Source organism: Octopus sinensis, linkage group LG28 (genome assembly GCF_006345805.1).
Source record: "Octopus sinensis linkage group LG28, ASM634580v1, whole genome shotgun sequence".
Classification (NCBI taxonomy): Eukaryota; Metazoa; Mollusca; class Cephalopoda; order Octopoda; family Octopodidae; genus Octopus; species Octopus sinensis.
Window position 1 is genome coordinate 2,413,909 of NC_043024.1, and position 26,805 is coordinate 2,440,713.

Consider the following 26,805-nt stretch of genomic DNA (forward strand, 5'->3'; position numbering starts at 1 on the left):
TCGTTGGTTCAAAACTTTTTGGGAATTTTTAGAAAACTCTTGCAAATTTGTAATTCATAGGATTGTGCAAAAACCAAAACAAAATTTTTTAAATTGCTGTGTGATTTAAGAGCTATTTAGCTATTAGTTTTAGCACATCCCATGACTACCTTATAATCTCCTTGTTTGTTTGTCAGACTGACGTGTTAACGTTTATTTGGCCAGCTAAAGGTTTATATCTCCAGTTTATCAGTATAAAAACGTAATAAAATTTTCATTATTTAATCTTTACTTTTCAAGTATATTCTATATCTTATATTATTTCTTTTTTATTTCAGAGTTTCAGAGAGGATATTTAGTATAAAAGAAGATTTTACATCGAACACATTATGAATATATATGATATGTTCTTTAAGTTGAAACTAAGATGCTACACAGAAGGAATATAACCCTGTTTATATAAATCGATTATAGAATTGTAAAAGATTTTCTTTGGGTGTGTGATTATTAGCAGCATTTCTGTACTTCACTGCCTGGAATGGGTGCAAGAAAACCAATCCTGTATTCTAATTAAACCTGGATTGCAAAGGAATTGGCAGCCCCCTCAGACATTGACAATGATTACAGTTGATGGAAATATATATTTCTTTATTGCCCACTAGGGGGCTAAACATAGAGGGGACAAACAAGGACAGACAAAGGGATTAAGTTGATTATATCTACCCCACAGTGAAACAGGTACTTTATTTATTGACCCCGAAAGGATGAAAGACAAAGTTGACCTCGGCGGAATTTGAACTCAGAACGTAACGACAGACGAAATACCTATTTCTATTTCTTTACTACCCACAAGGGACTAAACATAGAGGGGACAAATAAGGACAGACAAAGGGATTAAGTCGATTATATCTACCCTAGTGTGAAACTGGTACTTTATTTATTGACCCAGAGAGGATGAAAGGCAAAGTCGACCTCGGTGGAATTTGAACTCAGAACAAAAAGACAGACGAAATACCGCTAAGCATTTCAAGCAACAGAAATAACTGGGGAATAGAATATAAAAAAAGAAGAAAAAAAAAGAAAAACATTTTGACTTTGTGGTGAGAGGAGAAAAATAATGGAAAATGAATTACGTGATAATGAGGTTAATTGTAATACACAGTCGTTAAGGATTGATTTTACTGAAGATGAAACAGAAGAAGAAGAGAAAACATCATTTCACTGTGATGTCTGCAACAAGTCCTTCTTTCTCAAAGATGAACAGACGATTCACAAATGTTTCCATGCAGGAGAGGATCTCTATCGCTGTGAAATCTGTGGTAAATCATTCTCTGAAAAGGTTCGTTTGACCACACATAAACACATTCACGCAGGTGTCGAGCCGTATCGCTGTAATACCTGTGGTAAATCATTCTCTCAGAATCATAGCTTAGCTATTCACAAATGCATCCACATTGTGGTTAAGTCACATCATTGCGATATCTGTGGTAAATCATTCTCTGGAAATAGCGACCTAACCACTCACAAACGTATTCATACAGGAGAGAAACCATATCAGTGTGATATCTGTGGTAAATCATTCTCTAAAAGTAGTCAGTTAATTAAACACAAACATATTCATACAGGAGAGAAACCATATCAGTGTGATATCTGTGGTAAATCATTCTCTGGAAATAGCGACCTAACCACTCACAAACGTATTCACACAGGAGAGAAACAATATCAGTGTGATATCTGTGGTAAATCATTCTCTAAAAGTAGTCAGTTAATTAAACACAAACGTATTCATACAGGAGAGAAGCCATATCAGTGTGGTATCTGTGGTAAATCATTCTCTCGAAATCACCACTTAACTACTCACAAATACATTCATACAGGAGAGAAACCTTATCAGTGTGATATCTGTGGTAAATCATTCTCTAGAAATAGCGACCTAACCACTCACAAACGTATTCATACAGGAGAGAAACCATATCATTGTGATATCTGTGGTAAATCATTCTCTCATAATCACCACTTAACTACTCACAAATACATTCACACAGGAGAGAAACCTTATCAATGTGATATCTGTGGTAAATCATTCTCTGGAAATAGCGACCTAACCACTCACAAACGTATTCATACAGGAGAGAAACCATATCAGTGTGATATCTGTGGTAAATCATTCTCTAGAAATAGCGACCTAACCACTCACAAACGTATTCATACAGGAGAGAAACCATATCACTGTGATATCTGTGGTAAATCATTCTCTAGAAATGACCACTTAACTAAACACAAATACATTCACACGGGAGAGAAACCTTATCACTGTGATATCTGTGGTAAATCATTCACTCGAAATCACAACTTAATTACTCACAAATACATTCACACAGGAGAGAAACCTTATCAGTGTGATATCTGTGGAGAATCATTCTCTCATAATCAGCACTTAACTACTCACAAATACATTCACACAGGAGAGAAACCTTATCAGTGTGATATCTGTGGTAAATCATTCTCTCAGAATCACCACTTAACTACTCACAAATACATTCACACAGGAGAGAAACCATATCATTGTGATATCTGTGGTAAATCATTCTCTAAAAGTTGTCAGTTAATTAAACACAAACGTATTCATACAGGAGAGAAACCATATCATTGTGATATCTGTGGTAAATCATTCTCTCAGATATACCACTTAACTACTCACAAATACATTCATACAGGAGAGAAACCATATCATTGTGATATCTGTGGTAAATCATTCTCTCAAAATCACAGCTTAACTACTCACAAATACATTCACACAGGAGAGAAACCTTATCAGTGTGATATCTGTGGAGAATCATTCTCTCATAATCAGCACTTAACTACTCACAAATTCATTCACACAGGAGAGAAACCTTATCACTGTGATATCTGTGGTAAATCATTCTCTCGAAATCACAACTTAACCACTCACAAATACATTCACACAGGAGAGAAACCTTATCACTGTGATATCTGTGGTAAATCATTCTCTCAGAATCAAAACCTAACTAAACACAAATACATTCACACAGGAGAGAAACCATATCATTGTGATATATGTGGTAAATCATTCTCTCAGAATCACCACTTAACTAAACACAAATACATTCACACAGGAGAGACGCCATATCATTGTGATATCTGTGGTAAATCGTTTTCACAGAGCGATGCCTTAACTAACCATAAATGTATTCATACAGGAGAAAAACCATATCACTGATATTTCTGGTAAATCATTCTCACAAAATCAACATTTAACTAAACACAAACCCTTCCATACTGGAGAGAAACCATACTACTGTGATACCTGTGGAAAGTCATTCGCTGGTGACTTAAATCCTCATAAACACATTCATAGTAAAGAGAAGCCATATCACTGTGATATCTGTGGTAAATCATTCTCTTTAAATCATCACTTAGCTAAACACAAACTTATTCATACAGGAGGGAGGCCATATCACTGCAATATCTGTGGAAAGTCTTTTTCAAAGAGCGATGTCTTAATCAAACACAAACGTTTTCACACAGGAGAGAAGCCATACGTGTGTGATATCTGTGGTAAATCCTTCTCTCAGAACCATACCTTAATTTCTCACAAACACATTCACACGGAAGAGAAGCCTTATCACTGTGATGTATGTGAAAAGTCTTTCTCTCAAAAACGTAACTTAACTACTCACAAACATATCCACGCAGGAAAGAAACCATAACACTGTGATAATTCTATTACTCTCTCTCTCTCTCTTTTACTTGTTTCAGTCATTTGACTGCGGCCATGCTGGAGCACCGCCTTTAGTCGAGCAAATCAACCCCAGGACTTGTTCTTTGTAAGCCCAGTACTTATTCTATCGGTCTCTTTTGCTGAACCACTAAGTGACGGGGACGTAAACACACCAGCATCGATTGACAAGCAAAGCTAGGGGGACAAACACAGACACACAAACCCACACATACATATATATATATATACACATATATGACAGGCATCTTTCAGTTTCCGTCTACCATATTCGCTTTAGGTGTTTTCGCTCAATAAACACACACAACGCCCGGTCTGGGAATCGAAACCGCATTAAATAAATGTTAGATTAGTGAGTTATAGTAAAAATAGTATCATATGAATGAGAGAACAACGTGATCACATTTATAACTTTGTTAAAGAAATTGATTGAACTGATATAGATAAATTACAAAATAATTAAATCGATACATTATAAAATAATTACAGTGAGAAATATCACTCACTATCTACCATTTATTTACCAACTAGCATTAAAGACCCGTCGTTGCCGGGTCATAGTGCTAGTGCATGTATATATGTGTACATATTACATGTACATCTATCTATATACATCTACACATAAAATGCAAAATACAAAGTTATATCTTGATATCGCTAGTGATAACAATACTCAAAATATATAACAGACTGGAATTGTTAGCTCTTCTTTTTTCTCTACATTGTATACTTTATAGACAATAGTCTTTTCTTTTCTTTAATTTTGTGTTATCCATCTGGACTATTCCATTTCTGCATGCTAATTATATTTTTAATTTATTCCCATTCATGTGAAACCACTTATTCAAGTTAAAATCATTGATGCAATTTTATACCACTTGCTATTTTTATTTTACGATTATATTATACTTTAGTTTGATTTTAATTATTACTTTCTACATATAATTCAATTGTTATTATTATTTTTATTGTTAAAGTGAAAGTATCTGACATAAAATAGAGAAATATTTTTGTTTCACTTTTAACGTGTAATACTGAAATAGTGGAGAAGATATGATATTGCTATGGGCTCGCTCTAGGCAAGAAGTTTGCCGATGAGACTCTCCGGGCCCTAAGTAAGGCATGTGTAAAATTTGAATGAAATTGGTTGTGTAGTTCTGAAGTTTTAGGGAAACACACAGACAGACAGACACACATTCTCAGTTTTATATATATAAAGATTATTACCCTTATACAACCTGTTACCCACTGGCCAAGATTTATACCAATATTAGTAATTAAAAAAATGTTTTAGTCTGTTGAGATGTTTTGGAAGAATAACATGTGATAACCTAACGATATGTCTTTTTCATTCCTCTGATGAGATTTTGCCCAATTAAATGTTTTAATTATTGGAATTTCTTTTGAGCAAAATCGAAACAGCTGTAAGTGTACATGTTGAATTTTTGCAGTGAATAAACTATATTAATGCTACTTCTCTTTTTCCTGGATTTTAATTTCTATATATATCATCATCGTTTAACATCCGTTTTCCGTGCTAACAAGGGTTGGACGGTTCGACCGGGGTCTGGGAAGCCAGGAGGCTGCACCAGGCCCAGTCTGATCTGGCAGTGTTTCTACAGCTGGATGCCCTTCCTAACGCCAACCACTCCACGAGTGTAGTGGGTGTTTTTTACATGCCACCAGCACAGGTGCCAGGGAAATCTGGCAGCGGCCACAATCGGTTATATATATATATATAGTTAATCCAAACAAGAAAGCACAAAAAAAAACAACAACGCGTGGACGTGGAAGAAATATAGTATTATTGGACGCTCAGGAATGAAGGATAGTTTAACGTTTCGAGCAGAGCTCTTCGTCGGAAACATAGGAGAAGGAAAGATCTGCTGTTTATGAAATACCCGAAGTTATTGTGTTAAAAAGAGCAAGGACTAATGTTTACTTTGAAACGGTTGATGAATGTTCCTCGTGCCATTCAGTGACAACTTTAGCTGTGTGAATTGGTGCATTATCATCCTGAAAGCTTGTGTTTCCCTCCAGAAGCAGATCCACAACCATAGGATGAATTTGATCAGATAAAATGCTTAAATAGTCTTGGCTATTAATTCTGACATGAAGGGAAACCATTGGGCTGGCAGATTTCCAAGATATAGCTCCTCAGATCATTACAGATCCTCCTCCGCGTTTAACAGTTGGAAGAAGGCAGTCTGGGTCAAATGCTTCTTTTGGCTCTCTTCACACGTATACTCGGCCGATGGTCGGAAATAAAGTAATGGATGACTCGTCCTAGAAAATAACATTCTTCCACTGCTCTAGGGACCATTTCTGTAGGTTTTTACTCCACTCTAAACGCTTTGCAACTTTTGTTTTTGAAAGTAGTGGTTTTCTGATTGCAGCCCTCCCTTGAAATCTGGCTTTGTGCAGCCAGTTTTGTGGAAACTGGGTTCTTGAGGTGGTCATCAAGCCCTGCAGTAATTTTGGGGGCTGTACTTTAGTGATCCTTTCTAATAATTTGTTGAATTAATTAATTGTCATTTAAACCCGAAGCTAAGTAAAAATATTCAGGACTTTTGTTGAAGGAAGAGTTACTTCCCCTCGTCCATTAACCGTTCAGTCTTGCAAATTCCGTTTATTTCCTGCTATAGTTTCATACAAATCTTTATCCCTTGATCAATTCCACTTCATAACTGATAATTATTAGGAGACCGGAATTAGATACGAAGGATTTCATATCTAACGCACAACTCAGAAAAAAGGAAGGACTAAAAAAAATTACTTAAAGTTATATAATTTCTTTCCCTGTTTCGTTTTCCTTTTCACTGCCCATTCCAATTTTTTTACTTCCCTCATTTTGCTATTAACCATTTCTTAATATCCTCACCATTTCCATCTACACCTAAACAGACATTTTTATACATCGTGGATCCCCGTCGTTCGCCGATGAGGATTCAGGTGTAAGACCAACTGAATCCCCTGCTCCGGAATTCCCGTGAGTCGCCGAGGATTCCGCTGGGATCATACAAGAACCTCTGCGACCCGAAGCTGACCTCTTTGGAATTCCTGGGTTCAGCACTTTCCCCTCTGTCCGATTTCATTCAGGTCAACTGGACACTGCAGAAAGTGTTATTTGCCCAAAGTGTCTCGCAGTAGGACAGAACGAGGGACCTCGTGGTTGTTAAGGGATCTTTTTGACCATTCGGCCGTCCTCTGCCTACACACACACACACACACACGAAGCACCTGCTGAAGATGACGTGCAACTTCCAAAGAAAGTTTTAACACTGGAAAACTTCAAGGTGCGTACGTCAAAGTTTATTTCTATAGCATATCTGTGCCTATCTATCTGTGTCTGTCTATCTATCGGTACTACTTGAGCAGAGTGGTCCTGGTGCGCGCACTCGCGTACTCGTGCATCCGCGCTAGCTAGTCATGACTAGTCGATCCTTACTTTGTGTTTTTGCGTTTTATTTAGTGGTTAGGGCAGCGGACTCGCGGTCATAGTATCGCGGTTTCGATTCCCAGACCGGGCGTTGTGAGTGTGTATTGAGCGAAAACACCTAAAAGCTCCACGAGGCTCCGGCAGGGGATGGTGGTGATCCCTGCTGTACTCTTTCACCACAACTTTCTCTCACTCTTACTTCCTGTTTCTGATGTACCTGTATTTCAAAGGGCCGGCCTTGTCACTCTGTGTCACGCTGAATATCCCCGAGAACTACGTTAAGGGTACACGTGTCTGCGGAGTACTCAGCCACTTACACGTTAATTTCACGAGCAGGCTGTTCCGTTGATTCGGATCAACCGGAACCTTCGTCGTCGTAACCGACGGAGTGCTTCCACTATCTGTCTGAAAAGGAAGTTGTTCCGCTTGAACGCACACAGAAACCTTCCAGTCTGGCCTTAGAAGATACAAAGAAGTAAAGACAACCCTTACTGCTATAAACATGGCCACCACCACCAACATTCATGTTGGAAGCTTTAAAGCTGAAGAAAAGAATCGTCCTTTTCGAAGGAAGAACTGCTTCTATCTATCTGTCTGTCTGTCTGTCTCTCTCTCTCTCTCTCTATCTATCATCTATCTATCTATCTATCTATCTATCTGTCTATCTATCTATCTATCTATCTATCTATCTATCTATCTATCTATCTATCTATCTATTTGTGTCTATCTATCTATCTGTCTCTCTATTTATCTAATTGCCTACCTACATACCTATCTATCTACCGACCTATCTATCTACCTGTTTATCTAGCTATCTCTCTTTACCCTGTTACTTGTTTCAGTCATGTGGCTGTGGCCATGCTGGAGCACCGCCTTTAGTCGATCAAATCGACCCCAGGACTTATTCTTTAAACTTCGTATACTGGTAGAATGTGTTTATAAAACATCTTTTTCTCTTGGATTTCTTGAGAAAATTCTGTAGCTTGTAAGCTATTTGTTGTTTAATTTCTTGCATTTCAGCAATTTCAACCAATCAATGACGTCTATTGAGGTGAATAATTGTAGCTTACAAACTACAGAATTTTCTCAAGAAAGCCAAGAGAAAAAGATGATTTATGTAACAAATTCTACCAGTATACGAAGTTTAAAAGTGTTTAGTTACCTAGAAATTATGTTAAAAACTGCTGTTCAAACCGAAAAGATAGGAGGGAACAGACAAGGACAGACAAAGGGATTAAGTTGATTACATCGACCCCAGTGCGTAACTGGTACTTAAGTTTAAAAGTGTTTAGTTACAAAGAAATTATTTTTAAAATCTGCCAGTCAAAACGAAAAGATCCAGGGAATCGAACTCACTAACTCGCGATTGATAGCCCGATGCGCTAACCACCGAGCCATGCGCCTTCCGCTTAGACAGTAACCATGGTGATAGTCAACAACAATATTACGTTCCCCCTTCCTTCTTAGTTTCGCTTTTGTGTCAGCAGCACTCTTTGTGGTTTCATATATTAAAGAGTCTAAGTCACATGACGCACCTTACTTCCGGCTTGTCACGTTTCCTCAATTCTTTGGAGACGAAATCGAAAGTAAATAAATATTTATTTATTTATTAAGCATCAGGGGTAAGTTATTATATATATATGTATATATATTGGAGAGGAATACGATCTGATTGAAGACGTTGTATAGCAAATACTGCGATTTATAGAAATGCCGTAGTTTGTTGTGTTTTGATGTAGGCTGGGCAGGAATGGAGTGGCGGTCAATCGGAATAGCGGATAACGTTATCAGCCGGTTATTGTTATCAAAATTAATTGGTTCAGACTTTATATTTGTTTAACGTCATCTGTTAGGTGTTGGCCAATGCTGTACGGAAATGATCACAATAAGCGGCTTCCACTATATATATGATTCTTGTGAAATTCCTTTGTAATCGCCAACTTTTTTGTGTGTGTATGTGCATATATATGTATATACATATATATGTCTATATATGTATATACTAGCAGTATCGCCCGGCGTTCCTCGGGTATGTTTCGATCCGCTGGAATTGTAATTTTGAAAAGTAAAAATTTTGTGATCATTTTTCTGGTCGAAATACACCGAAAAGTGGCGACACAGCAGTGAAAAAATCGTAAAAAATAGGGATTTTCATAGAAAAAAGCATCTTTTTGATGTAAATAATTTTTGGTACTAACATGGTCCGATTTGAATTTTATGTTCTACGGAAGGAAGAGCAACCCTTCTTCTACCATACTCTCAATTTTGGTCAACTTGCGCCGCAGGGTCTCGGAGGAGATAGTGTTAGTTGAAGGTTACCATTCTAGGTGCCTGAGTAACAACCTCGCGGATTTACAGATAAATGAATTTATTACTATTTTACAGAATAAAATTAAATAATTCTTGAAAATTAATTAATATTAATACTTTTTGAAGAAAGTAAATAATTTTTAAAACTTAAATAATAATTTTTTTTACACAAACGCGAACTTGGAAAAGGGGGTGGCGAATTCGATTTACATACCTAAATTTTTTCTTTTTCATGACATTGTAGCAAAATAGTAGTGAATTATATAAATATCAGCAGTACATTTTTTTTCTGGGGTATTTTTTTTCAACCTCGTCACATATTTGCCCCTTTCAATTTAAACAAAGTCTTAATTAAGCAATTACGGCAGCTTAGCAATGGTTTCAATACAGGCGTGACATCTGTATCTCAATTGTTCAAAACCCTTCGAATTTTTTCGCACGTGATGATATCATAGTGAAAACTTTCAATTACGCGCGCTTAGAAGTACGCTCGCAAATTAATACTACCAAAATTTTGAAGTTCGCGCTCCGCTTGTGTGTGTGTGCATGCTTTAGGTGTACGTAGGTATGTGTTTTTGTGTGTGCGTGCTTTAGGTGTACGTAGGTATGTGTTTTTGTGTGTGTGTGTCACTGAAGCCATACATACATATATACATACATAACCTCTCTCTCTCTTTTCTCTCTCAGTCACTCACTACAAAAAGTGAATAAAAAAAGTTCAGTTATTTCTGTCTTTCACTCTGTCTGTCTCTTTACACACACTAACAAAAGCACTTCACTTACACACCACACTTTCTGTGTCGCACAACCCATCAAACACACACACACACACACACACTCACGCACGCACACATGTACATCAATGCTTTCGGAGTGAAATGTTAAAATATTGAGTTTTCTCGAATTTTGTCTTAATTGGGGGTGAAATTGAAAGAAATATATTATGGCATGACCGAATGGAGTACTTTGAAAAATCTTAGGTAAACTCTAATTGAAGAAATTGTGTGAGGAGTAAATCGTTATGTATTTATTTGTTTCTGTTTGCTGTGTTTTTTTATTTTTTGAGTAGTGGTTTAAATACTTTCAGTTTAGTCTTCCTCAAATCACTCTGTCGCTATTTACTTTCATTTTATTCGGTGCACACTGTGTGTGTGCGTGTGGTGTAAACCACATTAAGAAAAGCATTTGACATACACACCAGAATGTGAGTTTTCTGTAAATTTTTTCTTAATTGGAGTTTAAATTTTAAAAACTGGACCTGGCATGACCCGATGCATTCTACTCTTAAAAATGCTAGGTAAATTGTAATTGAAGAAATCCTATATTGTAGATTTCTATAAGTTACAAAGGGAGGCAGATAAAATCTGCCTTTTATAATAAGAGATGTGTGCGGGCATGAGAATGCACGTATATATATAGACGTTTTTACTTAGTATTTTTCCATTATTTTGTGGGGGGGGGGACATATATATATCCATTTTTTGTATGTGCGTGTGTATGTATGCGTATATAAATATGTGTGGGTATGTACATATATGGGCGTGTGTGTGTGTATGAGTGCATAGGGGCATGTCCGTATATGAACGTGGTTTTTATGCTTTGTATACTTCCTTATGTTTTTTTTTCTGTTACCTTTAACCATGGTTTTTCTTGTGTTTGTGCGTATATAGACGTATGTATGAACTTTTACGGTACGCATGTGTGTGTGTGTGTATGAGGTTGTATATATATGCGTATATATTTGGCGAAAAATGCGAGTGAAGATGTGTACGTTTCCGTGGTGACGTATAAGTACACACGTGGGTTTTCGCGCGCAGAATTATAATACAGTAATTTCCCTTTATATAACGGTATTTTTTCATAGCGTTTTTTCAGATGGCCAGATAACTGAAGAGATGGTGTTGTGGATTTCCACTTCGGCATCTGAAACTCGGAGTTTTATCTTGACTATTGAGTAAATGTAACATGTTATTTTATAGATAAATTTCCTCTATTTACATAATATTGAGGTCTCTTTCTTTCTTTCTTTTGTTATCTTACCGTTTTACCAATATATATATAGCAGAGTAAAGTAATTTATTTTATAGAAGGAGCTTCTACAGGACTAGAACTGTTTCATCTGAATGAAACAGATCTAGTACTGTAGAAGCTCCTTCTATAAAATAAAATAAAATATATATATATATATATATATATAAATATATATATAAAGGTGGCGAGCTGGCAGCAATATTAGCACAACGGGCGAAATGCATGTGTCTTTACGTTATTAGTTCAAATTCCACTGAGGTCGACATTGCTTTCATCTTTCAGGGTCGATAAATTACGTACCAGGTATGCACTGGGGTCGATGAAATCGACTTAATCCCTATGTCTGTCCTTGTTTGTCCTCCCTATGTTTATCCCCTTGTGGGCAATAAATATATATATATATATCATCATCATCAACTGTTTCAAAGTAAACATTAGTCCTTGCTCTTTTTAATGCAATAACCTCTGGTATTTCATATACAGCAGATGTAAGTGGAGGCGCAATGACCCAGTGGTTAGGGCAGCAGACTCGCGGTTTCGATTCCCAGACCGGGCGTTGTGTGTGTTTATTGAGCGAAAACACATAAAGCTCCACGATGCTCCAGCAGAGGGTGGTGGCGACCCCTGTTGTACTCTTTCGCCCCAACTTTCTCTCACTCTTTCTTCCTGTTTCTTGTCCCCCGACTTCCTACGCAACCGCCGAGCCTGGATGCCCATTCATCCATCCGTCAATGCTCTCGGTGTCTGGGAGGCTGACCTGCTTTCTCTTCTGCGGGTCTTACGAATAGCAAAGGACCACGTTTCCGACTTCTTCCATCTTGCGAGCTCTGGGACGAAGACCGCTTCGCTCAACAAACAAACAGCAGATGTAAATCGTAAATTCTTTGTTGGTTCAAAACTTTTGGGAATTTTTAGAAAACTCTTGTGAATTTGTAATTCATAGGATTGTGGAAAAACCAAAACAAAATTTTTTAAATTGCTGCGTGATTTAAGAGCTATTTAGCTATTATTTTTAGCACATCCCATGACTACCTTATAATCTCCTTGTTTGTTTGTCAGACTGACGTGTTAACGTTTATTTGGCCAGCTAAAGGTTTATATCTCCAGTTTATCAGTATAAAAATGTAATCTCGGATTTTTTTGATTTGAACGGCAGTTTTTAACATAATTTCTAGGTAACTAAACATTTTAGACTTCGTAAACTGGTAGAATGTGTTTATAAAACATCATTTTCTCTTGGCTTTATTGAGATAATTCAATGGTTTGTTAGATATTTGTTGTTCTTTTTTTCTTCAATTTCAACCTATCAATGACGTCTATTGAGGTAAAAAAAATCATTCTGTGCCGTATGAATATGTTCCTCGTTTAAGAAACAGATTGGGTTTATTTACATTTGTGAAGAAAAAAGATACCTTTCCCCCTAACCCTAAAACAGATTGAAATGCAATAGATTGATACTAGGGTCATACTCATGGGTGACAATTTCATATGACACCTCTAGAAAAACTGCCGTTCAAACCGAAAAGATCTGTAATCTCTACTTTTCTAGTGAATTCTATATCTCATAATATTTCTTTTTTTTATTTCAGATTATCAGACGATATTTAGCATAAAAGAATATTTTACATCGAGCACATCATGAATATATATGATATATTCTTTAAGACGCTACACAGAAGAAATATTACCCTGTTTATATAAATCGATTATAGAATTGTAAAAGATTTTCTTTGGGTGTGTGATTATTAGCAGCATTTCTGTACTTTTCTGCCTGGAATGGGTGCAAGAAAACCAATCCTGTATTCTAATTAAACCTGGATTGCAAAGGGATTGGCAGCCCCCTCACATATTGACAATGATTACAGTTGATGGAAATAGTTATTTCTTTATTGCCCACTAGGGGGCTAAACATAGAGGGGACAAACAAGGACAGACAAAGGGATTAAGTCGATTATATCTACCCCAGTGTGAAACTGGTATTTTATTTATCGACCCTGAAAGGATGAAAGGCAAAGTCGACCTTGGTGGAATTTGAACTCAGAACATAGTGGTAGACGAAATACCTACTTCTTTACTACTCACAAGGGGCTAAACACAGAGAGGAGAAACAAGGACAGACAAACGGATTAAGTCGATTACATCGACCCCAGTGTGTAACTGGTACTTATATAATCGACCCCAAAAGGATGAAAGGCAAAGTCGACCTTGGTGGAATTTGAACTCAGGACGTAACGGCAAACGAAATACCGCAAAGCATTTCACCCGGTGTGCTAACGTTTCTGCCAGCACGCAGCCTACCAGAGGTGATGTTAAATATCTTATGAAAATATCTAGCTGAGAAAGTTTAAGAACTGATTTATATTTTCGGTCAAGAGATGGCAAAGCCGTTACACCAGTGTGATGTATGTAAAAAGACTTTCTCTCGTGGAGGTAACCTTGCTACCCACAAACGTATCCATACAGGAGACAAACCCCATCACTGCGATATCTGTGGGAAATCATTCTCTAGAGCAAGTACTTTAACTACACACAAATATATTCATACTGGAGAGAAGCCATATCGCTGTGATATCTGTGGTAGATTATTCTCTGTTGACAGTAGCTTAACTCGACACAAACGTATTCATACGGGAGACAAACCATATCAGTGTGATATCTGTGACAAGTCTTTCTCAGATGCAGGTAGCTTAACTGCTCACAAACGATTCCATACAGGTGAGAAGCCTTATCAATGTGATGTCTGTGGTAAATCATTCTCTCAGAGAGGTACCTTATCTACACACATGTTTATTCACACAGGAGAGAAAAAATATCACTGTGATATCTGTGGTATGTTGTTCTCACGCAGGTTTCACTTGACTCGACACAAACTCACCCACACAGGTGAGAGATTGTACAGCTGTGATATCTGTGGAAAATCATTCTCTGAAAGTAGCATCGTAATTAAGCACAAACGTGTTCATACCGGAGAAAAACCGTATCACTGTGATATCTGTGGGAAATCATTCTCAGGGGGAAGTACCCTGACTATTCACAAACGGATTCACTCAGGAGAGAAACCATATCACTGTGACATTTGTGGTAAATCTTTCTCTGCAAGTTTTGGTTTGACTAGACACAAACGAATTCATACAGGAGAAAAGCCGTATCACTGTGATATCTGTGGTAAAACGTTCTGCGATGGAAGTGCACTGGTTACTCACAAACGAATTCATACAGGAGAGAATCCTTATCACTGTGATATCTGTGGTAAGTCTTTTGCCCAAAGTGGTGAATTAAGTCAACACAAATGCATTCATACTGGAAGGAAACCATATCGCTGTGACACCTGTGGTAAATCATTCTTGCAAAGAAGACTTCTAACTGCTCACAAACATTACCCTTGCAAGGAATAAATTATGTGACTGACCATCATCCTCATTCAACATCTGTTTTCCATGCTGGCATGTGTTGAACGGTTTTTGACATGCAAGCCAGGGGATTGCACCAAACTCTACTGTCTGCTATGGCATGGTTTCTATTGCTGGAGGCCCTTCCTAATAGCAACCACTTTACAAAGTGTACTGGGTGCTTTTGACATGGGCCCTGCGCTAGCGAGGTCAAACACATTCATACAAATTTACCCACAAGGCATTGGTCAGCCTAGGAACAGAAGGCAATTGCCTAGGGTGCTGTTAATGGGACTCTGCCCCCAAACCATGTGATTGTGGAGCAAATGCCTCACGGCCATCTCTTCGTGGGAAATCATTCTCTGAAAGATGTAACTTATGTACTTACACACAAACGCTTTCATACAAGACACCAACCATATTACAGAGATATCTGGGGGAAATCAATCTCTCTAAAAATATTAATTAACTATTCTGTGTATTCATATTAACGAGTAACACTTAATATCAAAATTAGTTCTTTGAAAAAAATTTATCTTATATAACCACATATGTATACACATGGGAAAGACTAACTGTGGAAACACCCTATCAACAATCTATATGACTATCTCTACCCTGTTGAAATAACTTAACTCTTTCATTACCAACCCGACTGAAACTACCTCTGGCTCTATAGTACAAATGTCTTGTTTTCATAAGTTTTGAATTAAAATCTTCCACCAAACCTTAGTCACAATTTATGTTCCTAACACTAGCTGAATGATAACTAAGTTATTTTACTAAATTCTTTGTTATATTTAAAGTAATTGAAAGAAACACAGAGCATCTCAATAGAAATATGGTAACAAAAGGGTTAACAAATGACTAATTTAACCCTTTCGATACCAACCCACCTGAAACCACCTATTGCTCTGAGTACAAATGTCTTGTTTTCATAAGTTTTGAATTAAAATCTTCCACCAAACCTTAGTCACAATTTATGTCCCTAACACTAGCTTAATGATAACTAAGTTATTTTACTGAATTCTTTGTTTATATTTAAAATTAATTGAAAGAAACACAGAGCATCTCAACAGAAATACAATAACGAAAGGGTTAAGGTATTTTTAATATGGGGTAGAAAGGGCTCCTTAGCCGTAGTGAAGGCAATCTGCTATGGAGATAACCTTACAATAAATCACTGGGTCCGTAGCTTAGAAATACTGGGTTGACGTCCAGCGGGAACAGCTTTGTTTCATGGAGGAGGAAAGATCTTCTTTAGTACTTGGTTGTTCAATGCTTTCCAATGTGTGTAGTAGTGGCGCGCGCACACATTATTAGCCATTTGAAAAGACTATGAAAGTCTCGACCACGGTCGAACAATGATGATGATGATTTTTAATAAAAGAATTCTTTTATAATATTTGTAATTTATTCTGCTTCCTGTTTCTTTTATGTTTGCCTGTCAAAGTGATGAGGGCCATTTGGTCATCATTAAGAATGGCTAATGACTTGCTCAGTGACTTTGTCATATGTGCATTACAAGACCAGGTCAAGATGGCTGGGGATGGAGACTGAGGCAGTGGATGACCAGGAGGTCTTGCTTGCCTCATCTTTCTTTCGTTCCACGGATGAGTGACCCCGGCTCTTCTATACTACTCTTGGCCTGAACAAAGGATTTACCGCTTGTTTTGACAAGCAACAAGCGGGTGGATTTGGTTCCAAATCTCAGGCAGGGCCAAGTGAGGTCCCTACAGGCCGATACAGCTTGGCACCAGTGACGTCATAACTCATTTTTACAGCTGAGTGAACTGCAGCAACGTGAAATAAAGTGTCTTGCTCAAGAACACAACACACAACATGGTCCAGGAATCGGATCTTTTTGTTTTGACTGGCAGATTTTTAAAATAATTTCTTTGTAACTAAACACTTTTAAACTTCGTATACTGGTAGAATGTGTTTATAAAACATCTTTTTCTCTTGGATTTCTTGAGAAAATTCTGTAGTTTGGAAGCTATTTGTTGTTTAATTTCTTGCATTTAATTTTGGGGGCTGTACTTTTGTGATCCTTTCTAACAATTTGTTGAATTAATTAATTGTCATTTAAACCCGAAGCTATATAAAAATATTCAGGACTTTTGTTGAAGGAAGAGTTACTTCCCCTCGTCCATTAACCGTTCAGTCTTGCAAATTCCGTTTATTTCCTGCTATAGTTTCATACAAATCTTTATTCCTTGATCAATTCCACTTTATAACTGATAATTATTGGGAGACCGGAATTAGATACGAATGATTTCATATCTAATTTCATATCTAACGCACAACTCAGAAAAAAGGAAGGACTAAAAAAAATTACTTAAACAAAGTTATATAATTTCTTTCACTGTTTCGTTTTCCTTTTCATTGCACATTCCAATTTTTTTCTTTCCCACATTTTGCTATTAACCATTTCTTAATATCCTCACCATTTCCATCTATACCTATACAGACATTTTTATACATCGTGGATCCCCGTCGTTCGCCGATGAGGATTCGGGTGTAAGACCAACTGAATCACCTGCTCCTGGATTCCCGTGAGTCGCCGAGGATTCCGCCGGAATCATACAAAACCCCTTCGACCCGAAGCTGACCTCTTTGGAATTCCTGGGTTCAGCACTTTCCCCTTTGTCCGATTTCATTCAGGTCAACTGGACACTGCAGAAAGTGTTATTTGCCGAAAGTGTCTTGCAGTAGGACAGAACGAGGGACCTCGTGGTTGTTAAGGGATCTTCTTGACCATTCGGCCGTCCTCTGCCTACACACACACACACACACACGAAGCACCTGCTGAAGATGACGTGCAACTTCCAAAGAAAGTTTTAACACTGGAAAACTTCAAGGTGCGTACGTCAAAGTTTATTTCTATAGCATATCTGTGCCTGTCTATCTCTGTCTGTCTATTTATCGGTACTACTTGAGAAGAGTAATCCCGGTGCGCGCACTCGCGTACTCGTGCATCCGCGCTAGCTAGTCATGACTAGTCGATCCTTACTTTGTGTTTTTGCGTTTTATTTATTTTAACAAAAATTATTTACTTTGTGTAAAAAAAAATATTTTGTGTATTATTTAATTTGCCAGTCACGACTAGCTAGCGCGAGTGCGCGCACCGGGACCACTATTCTCAAGTAGTACCCTATCTATCTATTTGTCTATCTATCTGTCTGAAAAGGAAGTTGTTCCGCTTGAACGCACACAGAAACCTGCCAGTCTGGCCTTAGAAGATACAAACAAGTAAAGACAACCCTTACTGCTATAAACATGGCCACCACCACCAACATGAACACTCAAAGCAATTTTGCTGAAGCTTTAAAGCTGAAGAAAAGAATCGTCCTTTTCGAAGAAAGAAATGCTTCTATCTGTCTATCCATCTATCTGTCTGTCTGTCTGTCTCTCTCTCTCTCTCTATATATATCTATCTATCTATCTATCTATCTATCTATCTATCTATCTTATCTGTCTGTCTATTTATCTATCTGCCTACCTACATACCTATCTATCTACCGACCTATTTATCTACCTGTTTATCTATCTATCTCTCTTTACTCTTTTACTTGTTTCAGTCATGTGACTGTGGCCATGCTGGAGCACCGCCTTTAGTCGATCAAATCGACCCCAGGACTTATTCTTTAAACTTCGTATACTGGTAGAATGTATTTATAAAACATCTTTTTCTCTTGGATTTCTTGAGAAAATTCTGTAGCTTGTAAGCTATTTGTTGTTTAATCTCTTGCATTTCGGCAATTTCAACCAATCAATGACGTCTATTGAGGTGAATACAATATCTGCCGTAGTTTATCAACAGCAATAATTGTAGCTTACAAACTACAGAATTTTCTCAAGAAAGCCAAGAGAAAAAGATGTTTTATGTAACAAATTCTACCATTACACGAAGTTTAAAAGTGTTTAGTTACCTAGAAATTATGTTAAAAACTGCTGTTCAAACGGAAAAGATAGGAGGGAACAGACAAGGACAGACAAAGGGATTAAGTTGATTACATCGACCCCAGTGCGTAACTGGTACTTAAGTTTAAAAGTGTTTAGTTACAAAGAAATTATTTTAAAAATCTGCCAGTCAAAACGAAAAGATCCAGGGAATCGAACTCACTAACTCGCGATTGATAGCCCGATGCGCTAACCACCGAGCCATGCGCCTTCCGCTTAGACAGTAACCATGGTGATAGTCAACAACAATATTACGTTCCCCCGTGTCAGCAGCACTCTTTGTGGTTTCATATATTAAAGAGTCTAAGTCACATGACGCACCTTACTTCCGGCTTGTCACGTTTCCTCAATTCTTTGGAGACGAAATCGAAAGTAAATAAATATTTATTTATTTATTAAGCATCAGGGGTAAGTTATTATATATATATGTATATATATTGGAGAGGAATACGATCTGATTGAAGACGTTGTATAGCAAATACTGCGATTTATAGAAATGCCCTAGTTTGTTGTGTATTGATGTAGGCTGGGCAGGAATGGAGTGGCGGTCAAACGGAATGGCGAATAACGTTATCAGCCGGTTATTGTTATCAAAATTAATTGGTTCAGACTTTATATTTGTTTAACGTCATCTGTTAGGTGTTGGCCTATGCTGTAGGGAAATGATCACAATAAGCGGCTTCCACTATATATGTGATTCTTGTGAAATTCCTTTGTAATCGCCAACCTTTGTGTGTGTATGTGCATATATATGTATATACATATATATGTCTATACATGTATATATATGTGTGTGCGGGCATAAGAATGCACATATATATATATAGACGTTTTTACTTAGTATTTTTCCATTTTTTTGTGGGGGGTGGACATATATATATTCATTTTTTGTATATGCGTGTGTATGTATGCGTATATAAATATGTGCGGGTATGTACATATATGGGCGTGTGTGTGTGTATGAGTGCATAGGGGCCTGTCCGTATATGAACGTGGTTTTTATGCTTTGTATACTTCCTTATGTTTTTTTTTCTGTTACCTTTAACCATGGTTTTTCTTGTGTTTGTGCGTATATAGACGTATGTATGAACTTTTACGGTACGCATGTGTGTGTGTGTATGAGGCTGTATATATATGCGTATATATTTGGCGAAAAATGCGAGTGAAGATGTGTCCGTTTCCATAGTGACGTATAAGTACGCACGTGGGTTTTCGCGCGCAGAATTATAATACAGTAATTTCCCTTTATATAACGGTATTTTTTCATAGCGTTTTTTCAGATGGCCAGATAACCGAAGAGATGGTGTTGTGGATTTCCACTTCGGCATCTGAAACTGAGAGTTTTATCTTGACTATTGAGTAATGTAACATATTATTTTATAGATAAATTTCCTCTATTTACATAATATTGAGGTCTCTTTCTTTCATTTGTTATCTTACCGTTTTACCGATATATATATATATATATGTATATATATAGGTCCCGGGTTGAGTCGGGGTTAACCACAGTAAATAAGGTACTCAATACATAGCAGTGTAAAGTAATTTATTTTGTAGAAGGAGCTTCTACAGGATTAGAACTATTTCATCTGAATGAAACAGTTCTAGTACTGTAGAAGCTTCTTCTATAAAATAAATATTTATATATATATATATATATATATATATATATATATAAAGGTGGCGAGCTGGCAGCAACATTAGCACGACGGGCGAAATGCATGTGTCTTTACGTTATGAGTTCAAATTCCACTGAGGTCGACTTTGCCTTTCATCTTTCAGGGTCGATAAATTAAGTACCAGTTATGCACTAGGTTCGATGTAAACGACTTAATCCCTATGTCTGTCCTTGTTTGTCCCCTCTTTGTATATCCCCTTGTGGGCAATAAATATATATATATATAAATATATCATCATCATCAACCGTTTCAAAGTAAACATTAGTCCTTGCTCTTTTTAACACAATAACCTCTGGTATTTCATATACAGCACATGTAAGTGGAGGCGCAATGGCCCAGTTGTTAGGGCAGCGGACTCGCATTCGGAGGATCGCGGGTTCGATTCCCAGACCTAAAGCTCCACGATGCTCCAGCAGAGAGTGGTGGCGACCCCTGTTGTACTCTTTCGCCCTAGCTTTCTCTCACTCTTTCTTCCTGTTTCTTGTCCCCCGACTTCCTATGCAACCGCCGAGCCTGGATGCGCATTCATCCATCCGTCGATGCTCTCGGTGTCGGGGGGGGGGCTGACCTGCTTTCTCTTCTGCGGGTCTTACGAATAGCAAAGGACCACGTTTCCGACTTCTTCCATCTTGCAAGCTCTGGGACGAAGACCGCTTCGCTCAACAAACAAACAGCAGATGTAAATCGTAAATTCTTTGTTGGTTCAAAACTTTTGGGAATTTTTAGAAAACTCTTGCGAATTTGTAATTCATAGGATTGTGCAAAAACCTAAACGAAATTTTAAAAATTGCTGCATGATTTAAGAGCTATTTAGCTATTATTTTTAGCACATCCCATGACTACCTTATAATCTCCTTGTTTGTTTGTCAGACTGACATGTTAAAGTTTATTTGGCCAGCTAAAGGTTTATATCTCCAGTTTATCAGTATAAAAACGTAATAAAATTTTCATTATTTAATCTTTACTTTTCAAGTATATTCTATATCTCATATTATTTCTTTTTTATTTCAGAGTATCAGAGAGGATATTTAGCATAAAAGAAGATTTTACATCGAACACATCATGAATATATATGATATATTCTTTAAGATGAAACTAAAATGCTACACAGAAGAAATATTACCCTGTTTATATAATTCGATTATAGAATTGTAAAAGATTTTCTTTGGGTGTGTGATTATTAGCAGCATTTCTGTACTTTACTGCCTGGAATGGGTGCAAGAAAACCAATCCTGTATTCTAATTAAACCTGGATTGCAAAGGAATTGGCAGCCCCCTCAGATATTGACAATGATTACAGTTGATGGAAATATATATTTCTTTATTGCCCACTAGGGGGCTAAACATAGAGGGGCCAAACAAGGACAGACAAAGGGATTAAGTTGATTATATCTACCCCAGTGTGAAACTGGTACTTTATTTATTGACCCTGAAAGGATGAATGGCAAAGTCGACCTCGGTGGAATTTGAACTCAGAACAAAAAGACAGACGAAATACCACTAAGCATTTCAAGCAACAGAAATAACTGGGGAATAGAATATAAAAAAAAAGAAAAACATTTGGACTTTGTGGTGAGAGGAGAAAAATAATGGAAAATGAATTACTTGATAATGAGGTTAATTGTAATACACAGTCGTTAAGGATTGATTTTACTGAAGATGAAACAGAAGAAGAGAAAACATCATTTCACTGTGATGTCTCCAACAAGTCCTTCTTTCGCAAAGATGAACAGACGAGTCACAAATGTTTCCCTGCAGGAGAGGATTTCCATCGCTGTGACATCTGTGGTAAATCATTCTCTGAAAAGGTTCGTTTGACCACGCATAAACACATTCACGCAGGTGTCGAGCCGTATCGCTGTAACACCTGTGGTAAATCATTCTCTCAGAATCATAGCTTTGCTATTCACAAATGCATCCACATTGTGGTTAAGTCACATCATTGCGATATCTGTGGTAAATCATTCTCTAGAAATTGCGACCTAACCACTCACAAACGTATTCATACAGGAGAGAAACCATATCAGTGTGATATCTGTGGTAAATCATTCTCTAAAAGTAGTCAGTTAATTGAACACAAACGTATTCACACAGGAGAGAAACCATATCACTGTGATATCTGTGGTAAATCATTCTCTCGAAATCATTACTTAACTACTCACAAATACATTCACACAGGAGAGAAACCTTATCAGTGTGATATCTGTGGTAAATCATTCTCTAGAAATAGCGACCTAACCTCTCACAAATACATTCACACAGGAGAGAAACCATATCATTGTGATATCTGTGGTAAATCATTCTCTAAAAATGGCGACCTAACCACTCACAAACGTATTCATACAGGAGAGAAACCATTTCATTGTGATATCTGTGGTAAATCATTCTCTAGAAATAGCGACCTAACCACTCACAAATACATTCACACAGGAGAGAAACCATATCACTGTGATATCTGTGGTAAATCATTCTCTCGAAATCATTACTTAACTACTCACAAATACATTCATACAGGAGAGAAACCTTATCAGTGTGATATCTGTGCTAAATCATTCTCTCAGAATCAAAACCTAACTAAACACAAATACATTCACACAGGAGAGAAACCTTATCAGTGTGATATCTGTGGGGAATCATTCTCTCAGAATCAAAACCTAACTACTCACAAATACATTCACACAGGAGAGAAACCTTATCAGTGTGATATCTGTGGTAAATCATTCTCTCAGAATCATCATTTAATTACTCACAAGCGTATTCATACGGGAGAAAAACCATATAACTGTGATATCTGTGGTAAATCGTTTTCACGGAGCGATGCTTTAACTAACCATAAACGTATTCATACAGGAGAGAAACCATATCACTGATATTTGTGGTAAATCATTCTCACAAAATCAACATTTAACTAAACACAAACCCTTCCGTACTGGAGAGAAACCATACTACTGTGATACCTGTGGAAAGTCATTCGCTGGTGACTTAAATACTCATAAACGCATTCATAGTAAAGAGAAGCCGTATCACTGTGGTAAATCATTCTCTTTAAATCATCACTTAGCTAAACACAAACTTATTCATACAGGAGGGAGGCCATATCACACGATATCTGTGTGCGTTTGTGTGTCTGTGTTTGTCTCCTTAGCATTACTTGACAACCGATGCTGTTGTGTTTATGTCCCCGTCACCTAGCAGTTCGGCAAAAAGTGACCGATAGACTAAGTACTGGGCTTCCAAACAATAAGTCCCGGGGTCGATTTGCTCGACTAAAGGCGGTGCTCCAGGATGGCCACAGTCAAATGACTGAAACAAGTAAAAGAGTAAAGAGTATATATAAATATATACTCACACACACAACAGTCTTTCATGCAGTTTCCATCCATCAAATCCACTCACAAGGCTTTGGTCAACCTAGGGCTATAGAAGACATTTGCCCAGGTTGCTGCGCAGTGGGATTGAACTGCAAACCACTTGGTTGCAAAGCGTGCTTCGTGATGGCACAGCCCTGCCTCCACCTATGTTGTTTTGGAACAATGAAATGAAGTCAGGTGAGGCAGAACCAACATCCACAGTCAATCATGGAACGCAAAGAGGTGGTGATTACAATTTCTGCTTGAACAGTATCAGCATAGATTGCTATAAGAGTAGAGAAGATACAATAGAGAGAGAGAGGGGCAACTACAGAGACATTGAAAGCTACTGAAAGAATCATATCACAACTGATAAGGAACAGAGTTCGCCAACATGAGTAGCAGTTATATATATATATGGGTGTACCTCCTCTGATATTCATATTTAATTTTGTTTGTACTTTATAATCTCTGAAGAGGCCTTGGGATATTTTTGTAAGTGTCTCATTTATAACCACATATTTACCTATCACACATGGCTAATATGAGCATAATGAGGCACCCATATCTGCATGGCTGAAACAGCTGTAAGATGTAGTTTATATTTATATTTGTATTTATTTATATTCACTTATACATACTGTACTTATTGTATCATATTACTCATTGATGTGCATTGTTTTGTTCTATATTATTATGTTTGACCTGAATGTTCATATGTAGTAGTTTAATAAATTATGTGATTGGGAATTATCTGGTAGTTTATCATTGATTAAGATGTGTTTCTCCATTTTCTTATTTTGTGTATATATATACTCTTTACTCTTTTACTTGTTTCAGTCATTTGACTGTGGCCATGCTGGAGCACCGCCTTTAGTAGAGCAAATCGACCCCAGAACTTTTTCTTTGTAAGCCCAGTACTTATTCTATCGGTCTCTTTTGCCGAACCACTAAGTGACGGAGACGTAAACACACCAGCATCAGTTGTCAAGCGATGTTGGGGGGACAAACACAGACACACATATATATACATATATACAACAGGCTTCTTTCACTGAGAAATGTAGTCTCCTAAGCCAATGACTGCATCATTGTGCAATTTATGTTACTAACTATAAATCGGGGGTTGCTAGGGGTTGGTGAGCAATTTACAGGGGGGTCAGTGTTAACCAAGGAGTTGAATGGGGGTCGGTGTGCGAAAGACCAGCTCTCCCAGACGAACTGCTTGAAATACTTAGCACTATGAAACGTGGGAAAAACATGAATTTTCACTGCAGTGAAGAGTCTCTGGTTGCTAACGTTCGCAGCCTGATGTCGTAATCAAAGATTGAGGGGTAGCAGTGGCTGTGTGGTAAGTAGCTTGCTTACCAACCACATGGTTCAGGGTTCAGTCCCACTGCATGGCACCTTGGGCAAGTATCTTCTACTATAGCCTCGGGCCGACCAAAGCCTTGTGAGTGGATTTGTTAGACGGAAACTGAAAGAAGCCGGTCGTATATATGTATATATATATATGCGTGTGTGTGTATATGTTTGTGTGTCTGTCCCCCCAACATCGCTTGACAAACGATGCTGGTGTGTTTACGTCCCTGTCACTTAGCAATTCGGCAAATAGAGACCGATAGAATAAGTACTAGGCTTACGAAGAATAAGTCCCAGGGTCAATTTGCTCAACTAAAGGCGGTGCTCCAGCATGGCCACAGTCAAATGACTGAAACAAGTAAAAGAGTAATGAGTTGCAGACTGTCAAATGCTTGTTTTTAGAAATTGCCTGAATCTGGAGGGAGGTGATTTGCCAAACCGCTAAGTTACGGGGACGTAAACATACCAGCATCGGTTGTCAAGCGATGTTGGGGGGACAAACACACACACACACACACACACGCATATATATATATATATACGACAGCATGCTAGCATGGAGAACGGACGTTAAACGACGATGATGATGATGATGACAGGCTTCTTTCAGTTTCCGTCTACCAAATCCACTCACAAGGCTTTGGTTGGCCCGAGGTTATAGTAGAAGACACTTGCCCAAGGTGTCACACAGTGGGACTGAACCCGGAACCGTGTGTTTGGTAAGCAAGCTACTAACCACACAGTCACTCCTGCGCCTATGTTTCTGTCAAGTTCTCTTCAGCTATGGACTTTACAAAGTCTTGTACAAAAGAATCGTCTTAGAAACTTCCGTACCATATCTTCATAACTGGACTTCAATGTATCTCAGTTTCTCAGTTATGTGGATATTCAAAATAAAATATCAAATATGTTGGATATATGATATGATATGATATAATAAGCACTGTCCGAACGTGGCAGATACTAGCGTCGCCTGACTGGCTCCTGTGCCGGTGACACATAAAAGCACCAACCGATCGTGGCCGTTTGCCAGACTGCTCTGGCCCCTGTGCCGGTGGCACGTAAAGAACACCCACTACACTCATGGAGTGGTTGGTGTTAAGAAGGGCATCCAGCTTTAGAAACTCTACCAGATCAGACTGGAGCCTGGTGCAGCCTCTATGGCTTACCAGACGCCGGTCGAACCGTCCAACCCATGCTAGCATGGAAAACGGACGTTAAATGATGATGTTCCTATTATTGACAGCCAATTTTTTTTGTTATCTATTAAAGGATTTGTAAATAAACTATTATATTGCGAGACAAGGGTAACGACTGACAGACTTCTGGAAAAGCTCTCACTATCACATCATCATCATTTAACGTCCGCTTTCCATGCTAGCATGGGTTGGACGGTTCTACCGGGGTCTGGTAAGTCATGGAGGCTGCACCAGGCTCCAGTCTGATCTGGCAGTGTTTCTACAGCTGGATGCCCTTCCTAATGCCAACAACTCCGTGAGTGTAGTGGGCGTTTTTTACTTGCCACCGGCACAGGGTACAGATA

General features: G+C 37.9%; 2 protein-coding genes and 1 long non-coding RNA gene across 3 annotated transcripts; all 3 read left to right on the forward strand.

Annotated features, from left to right (window-relative positions):
- Nucleotides 1-981: 981 nt before the first annotated feature.
- On the forward strand, nt 982-26,543 carry LOC115225746 (zinc finger protein 98-like). Its single transcript, XM_036514470.1, has 4 exons — nt 982-1,400; nt 1,821-2,577; nt 23,526-23,667; nt 26,535-26,543. The coding sequence occupies exons 1-4, from the start codon at nt 1,097-1,099 to the stop codon at nt 26,541-26,543; spliced, it is 1,212 nt and encodes a 403-aa protein (XP_036370363.1). The 5' UTR covers nt 982-1,096.
- LOC118768285 lies at nt 6,601-17,509 on the forward strand. Its single transcript, XR_005004116.1, has 3 exons — nt 6,601-7,035; nt 13,109-13,253; nt 17,379-17,509. It is a non-coding gene; the product is annotated as an uncharacterized LOC118768285 (long non-coding RNA).
- On the forward strand, nt 13,761-15,591 carry LOC118768280 (zinc finger protein 492-like). Its single transcript, XM_036514439.1, has 2 exons — nt 13,761-14,654; nt 14,739-15,591. The coding sequence occupies exons 1-2, from the start codon at nt 13,895-13,897 to the stop codon at nt 14,912-14,914; spliced, it is 936 nt and encodes a 311-aa protein (XP_036370332.1). The 5' UTR covers nt 13,761-13,894; the 3' UTR covers nt 14,915-15,591.
- Nucleotides 26,544-26,805: the final 262 nt, after the last annotated feature.